Below are 6,000 nucleotides of genomic sequence, written 5' to 3' on the forward strand. Positions count from 1 at the left end.
GTTTATTCAATTGCCATTAATACTAAAAAGCTATAGAAATTACTGTCAGATTTCATAAAGTCAGGTTTTGTGGTATCTGTAATCTTTATATTTTAGGTGTGCTCAGCAGCAGGGGAGAGGTGAGAGGAGCTTACCAAGGTTGGAATCACATCATGTTTCAAACATGTCTGCTTTAAAATTTGGGTTTATTCAATTGTCATTAATATTAAAAAGCTATGGAAATTACTGTCAGATTTCATAAAGTCAGGTTTTGTGGTATCTGTAATTTTTATATTTTAGGTGTTCTCAGCAGCAGGGGGAGAGGTGAGAGGAGCTTACCAAGGCTGGAATCACATCATGTTTCAAACATGTCTGCTTTAAAATTTGGGTTTACTCAATTGTCATTAATATTAAAAAGCTATAGAAATTACTGTCAGATTTCACAAAGTCAGGTTTTGTGGTATCTGTAATTTTCTATCAGTGTTTTAGGTGTGCTCAGCAGCAGGGGAGAGGTGAGAGGAGCTTACCAAGGTTGGAATCACATCATGTTTCAAACATGTCTGCTCTAAAATTTGGGTTTATTTAATTTTCATTAATACTAAAAAGCTATGGAAATTACAGTCAGATTTCATAAAGTCAGGTTTTGTGGTATCTGTAATTTTTATATTTTAGGTGCTCTCAGCAGCAGGGGGAGAGGTGAGAGGAGCTTACCAAGGTTGGAATCACACCATGTTTCAAACAGGTCTGCTTTAAAACTTGGGTTTACTCAATTGTCATTAATATTAAAAAGCTACTAGAAATTACTGTCAGATTTCACAAAGTCAGGTTTTGTGGTATCTGTAGTTTTTATATTTTAGGTATTTTAGGTGTTCTCAGCAGCAGGGGGAGAGGTGAGAGGAGCTTACCAAGGTTGGAATCACATCATGTTTCAAACATGTCTGCTCTAAAATTTGGGTTTACTCAATTGTCATTAATATTAAAAAGCTATAGAAATTACAAAGTCAGGTTTTGTGGTATCTGTAATTTTTATATTTTAGGTATTTTAGGTGTTCTCAGCAGCAGGGGAGGGGTGAGAGGAGCTTACCAAGGTTGGGGGGGGTGCCATAGTTCACAGGCATTTCAGGGGGTCTGCCTCGATGCAGGGCAGCAAATGCAGAGCCCTTCCAAACTGTGTTCCTGCAATCTGCAACAACAGTTGAAATTCATCATAAATATTTATTAAAAATGCCAAGAGAGATGGAGTTCCAAAACACAACAAGAGTCCATCTAGACTGGTCTCAAACCCACCAAAAACCCAAGCACCAACTGCCCCAAAGCTTCTCACAAACAATGAAGAGTTAAAGAGAAAAATCCATTTAATAGTAATAGAAGGAGAAAAAACCAACACAACCAACCAGCAAACTGTGAAATTACTCCTAAATGATGGTACCCCTGCAGCTCACATGACACAAAACTAAAATTCCAACTGATTTTTAACATTTTCCTGAATATTTCTACAGGAATGCAATGAGTAGTTAATAATGTGAAATTATTTCATGAGATGATCTCAAGAACCTTTCAGTAACTGAAGGGGATTTACAAGAAAGCTGGAGAGGAATTTTTCACAAAGGCTTGGAGTGAAAGGACAAGGGGGAAGTGGGACAGGTTTAGATGGGATGTTAGGAAAAAATCCTTCCCTGGATCCCTGGCAGTGCCCAAGGCCAGGCTGGACACTGGGAGGTGTCCCTGGGACACTGGGAGGTGTCCCTGCCATGAATGGGATGAGCTTTAAGGTCCCTTCCAACCCAAACCATTCTGGGATTTTCTGGGATTTCCCTTCCACAGCATCAGCCCTGCCATGACTCACCCCCATTCCAGACAAAGAACAGTTCCTACCTTTTGCTGTCCTTAGCAAGGACTGTCTCCCTGCCCCAAGCAAGGAATTCACTCTGGAAATGCTGGGTGGGATCTCCTTATCCAGGATGGGGCCAATACGTTTGCAAATTTGTAATAAATGATCTGGAGCCACATGTTTGTTGGACAGCACCTGACAGGAATTCAAGGTTTAAAGATTAGGTTGGTACACCCAGAACTGATGGATCTAAAAGCATCAATAGGCACAGGTATATTTGATATTTTTGATAATTTTTTTTCAAGTTCAACTTACAGAGAAAAATCAATTCTAGTAAATTCAGTGGGTACTCTGCAAGCCAGGGAGAGCTGTAGTAAAAATAACTGGAGTAAAGTGACTCCTGCACATCAGTATTTTATTACTTGAAGCTTGCAGGAATCCCCCCTGTGGCACCCACTTGTGAGGCACCCTACACTTGTACTAAAAACAAGAAATAAAATACAAACCCTCAGAACTCATGATCATGCACAAGAATTTATGCAGCTGCCACTGGTACTTGCTCAGTGAAGTGCAAACCAGCAGGTTTGAGCACAACCTCTCTGGAAAGAGTTTCCTTGAAGAACCAGTACCACACAACCTAAGCCTGCCCTACTTCCTTACACCAAAGGCTCCAACCATTCCTCCCTACACTCAGCAATGATCCCACACTATCTGCATCAAGCAACCTAAAAAAATATCCACCCCCACCCACACTCAGATGTCTCAGACAAGAACAGATGTGTGCGGGTTTCGATGATTTTTCCCCCTTTTAATCTAAAAAATCCTTATTCTTATCAAGACAATAATGTAGAAATTAAAGACACAAAGGAAGAGTTTAAACAGCTTGGAGTGGAGCAAACTGTCAGAACGATAACAGAAGCTGTTGGGGAGGTGTGAAGGAGCTGGGATTGCCAACCCCACACTCCCTGCAGGGTGAGCTGGCCATGACCAACCCAGCCAGCCCAGCAGCCCAGAGAGCTCAGGGATGTGGCTCCTGCCCAGCTCCCTCAGAGCACAGGCAGAACGAGCTCCTGCTGCTGCTGCTGCTCCCTTGAAGGGCTGATGATGAGCAAAGTGTCCCAACAGGGCTGATCTGCTCACACAACAGCGGGAATTAAAATTCAAATAAAAATTAAATACCACACACTGCCAGAAAGTTGCCCAAATGCACACACAACATTCAAAAACTACAATTTCAGTCACATCCTAGCATTTGTTGTTGATAATAAAATATAACTCTAAAGCTTGTGGGGCACAGCTTGTGCTCCTGGTGGGGTGGGAGGAGATAACATCAGTGAAAAGCTCCCATTACCCCACAGGCAAATCTGTCCAAGCAAATCAGCCCATCAGATGCCTAAGGTTGATGATAAGAAACATATCTGGTAGCCCAAAGAATACAAAATGCAGTTTGACAGAATTTCTTTATCAATTTTGACTCTTGAATTGCTCCAGAGCAGTACCAGCCACAACACCCACACAGAAAGGTCAGCCTGCTTTCTGCCAAACACTAAAACCCTTTTTGTTTGCATGCCATCAGCAATAAATATATTTTCTAATATATTTTCTTGCAATTCCTTTCTTTTTGAAGCAGTTTTGCTGAGATTTTGGAAGAAACAATTATTTTAAAGATTTGCAATTCCATGCTGAGCAAAGTGGAATAGAAATAATTGCACCACATGACTGATCTGTCTGTGGTGGTTCCCAGAGCCCCTCAAAAACCAGAAACTAAAACTCTGAGAAGATTAATTTAGATGTTCTGAAACACTGCTGCCCTGTGCAGAGATTTCCTTTAAATTGTGCAGGAAGAAAGAAGCAGAAGCAGCACATGGTAAAGAATTAGTTTGACAATTGTGTGTTCAGAATAATCACAGTTAAAAAGCAGCCCTGAAATCAGAAAAACACACATGGGATCTCCCAACACTCTGCTTTCTGCCAGAACAAATGGGACAAGAAATCAACAATGAAGCAACTAAAAAAACCTCCCAACAATTCTTTCTAAGCCTAATCCTGCTTTCATCTTGCCTAAATTCAAGTCAGAGCTTGAAAATATTCCTGTTTAGCAAGGCCAGGCTTCTTAGTGACTTAAAAAAACTGATCTAAAACCTTCCTTGCTCAACTGACCACAACAAATAGAGGAAATGGAATCACACTTATCATGTCAAGCAATGCTCAAATAATTAAGAAAGTGTTTTAAACAACACTTCATTCCTTCTCTATGCAAATATGAGCCTGAGATCTTGAAGTGCTTCACAAGAGGGAGTTCACAGCAACAATCAGTCAATTAACCCAGAATGCCTGAACCTTAGGTGGGGAAAAGCAAGGATAAACAATTCTTTAAAGGAAACACCATCAAATACAATAAATCAGGATAAAAACCACACAGGGCAGGGCAGGCACCACCAGGCCATCAAACTCTTTGCCGCTTAAGAAACAGCAAAATTAAGCCCCAAAACACAGCTCTGCCTTCTGTAAAAAACAATTCAGAACACACCACACCAGATGTGGAAGGGAAGAAAGTAAATTTGGTGGAGAGATCATCCCCATGCTTGCAGCACTTTAGAAACAAAGCCACGAGCAGAGAGGAGCCGGCGATGTGAGCACATTCACAGCCACCACAAGTGCCAACCCTCGCTTTCTGAACAGCGATTTCATTTCCTAATCTGTTGGAGGGGGCTGAAAGAAACCAAGCAGAAAATAAATACCGACAAATCACAACGTGCCTCACAAGCTGGTGCCCGAAACTCCGAAATGAAACCTCGCTGGAGATTGGCTCCAGCCTGCATGTAGGCAGTGGCATGTACCACTGCACAACGCCAAGCTCCACCTCTGCTATGTAAACAATATCCTCAATTTAAACCACCGCTTGTGTTTTTGTTAGTCTGATGTGAAGAAATTAAAGGCCCTTTCTAAAGGAATTCCAGTGTTCAGAGGCAGGATGGTACAGGGAGGTGAAGATTTGGGCCTACTCTTAAAGGTAGAGGGGTCTAACATCAATGTCATCACCGTAAATAAAGGGTTTTTTTTAAAAGAGAAAAGTCTCACCAATTCTTCATAACTTCTATAATGCTCGTTTCCTTGCCAATCCAACCTTTTGGGAAGCAACTAAATAAAGGAAAAACAAACAGAAAAACCGTGAGCGGTGAAAGGGGAAAGGAGGGATTACAGACCGCATCCAAAACAATGTGTGTCGAGGGGGGGAAAAGTTGAGACAGCGGCAGAAACTTGAATGACTTGCAAAGGAAACTTTTGACTACAGCAAGATTTCATCAGAGCCCACACAGACCTGGTGCTGCTCCAGCTCCTGCACCAGCACCTGCAGAGGAAAGGGGAAAAACACAAAGTCAGGGACAAGGCACGATCGGGCTCCCCCGGAGCGGGGGGCGCGGCTGCTCCCACCTCCCCCGGCCCTCAGGGGCAGCTCGGGGTGCCCGCGCCCCGGTGAGCCCCGCACTCACCTTCAGCGCTCTCCGGCAGGGCCCGGTGCTCAGGAACCGGGCGATGAGGAAGTAAAGCTCTGTAAGAGACACGGCAAGAGACACGGGGGTTGAGCCGAGGGGGCGGCCGTGACCCATCCTGAGGGGGGGCAGGAAGATGGCGGCACCGGCGGCACCTCCTCACCCCGGCCCGCGGTGTTACCTGATTCAATGAGCGGCAGCGACGCGCCGGAGCTGGAAGAGGCCGCAGGCTCGGCCATGGCGGGCTGAGGGCGGCGGGCCCGGCTCGGCACGGCGCTGTCAGCGCCTCCCCTCCTCCCTCCCTCCCTCCCCTCACGGCCGCCCCCCCGCTCCCCTCAGCGCTCCCTCCCTCCCTCTCCCCCCTCAGCGCAGCCTCGGCGGCGCCGCCGCCATCGCCGCCGCACCACCCGCCACGGAGCCGCCGTCGACACCTCCGCCAGGAGCGCCCGCGGGGGGGCGGCGGAAAATAGTTCCCGCAGTACCGGGCGCTTCGAGCGCGCCGAGGGAACAGCGGTGAAGGCGTGTGGCCGCGGGGAATATACACGAAGGGAAGCGGGGTGGGTGGCAGGGGGGATGGTGGGGAAGGCGGCGGGTGAGGAGAAGGGGAGGCGGAGGCGCGGAAGGATCGCGCGAGGAAGGCGGCGGTGACGCGCACCGGGGGCGGGGCTGAGCGCGGCGAGGCGGCAGCGCTGAGGG

General features: G+C 46.1%; 1 protein-coding gene across 3 annotated transcripts in view; it reads right to left on the reverse strand.

Moving 5' to 3' along the window:
• The window catches only part of BRWD1 (bromodomain and WD repeat domain containing 1), a 61,568-nt gene extending 55,948 nt beyond the window's left edge, over positions 1-5,620 (reverse strand). For all 3 annotated transcript variants that reach the window (XM_064705387.1, XM_064705396.1, XM_064705406.1), the window contains exons 1-6: positions 5,486-5,620; positions 5,305-5,363; positions 5,133-5,162; positions 4,892-4,951; positions 1,855-2,005; positions 1,064-1,162 (exon numbers count right to left, since the gene is read on the reverse strand). In XM_064705387.1, the coding sequence (XP_064561457.1) occupies positions 1,064-1,162; positions 1,855-2,005; positions 4,892-4,951; positions 5,133-5,162; positions 5,305-5,363; positions 5,486-5,543 (457 nt within the window). In that variant the 5' untranslated portion in view covers positions 5,544-5,620. The remainder of the gene's footprint in view (positions 1-1,063; positions 1,163-1,854; positions 2,006-4,891; positions 4,952-5,132; positions 5,163-5,304; positions 5,364-5,485) is intronic.
• Positions 5,621-6,000: the final 380 nt, after the last annotated feature.

The sequence above is a fragment of the Zonotrichia leucophrys genome, chromosome 1, assembly GCF_028769735.1.
Source record: "Zonotrichia leucophrys gambelii isolate GWCS_2022_RI chromosome 1, RI_Zleu_2.0, whole genome shotgun sequence".
Classification (NCBI taxonomy): domain Eukaryota; kingdom Metazoa; phylum Chordata; class Aves; order Passeriformes; family Passerellidae; genus Zonotrichia; species Zonotrichia leucophrys.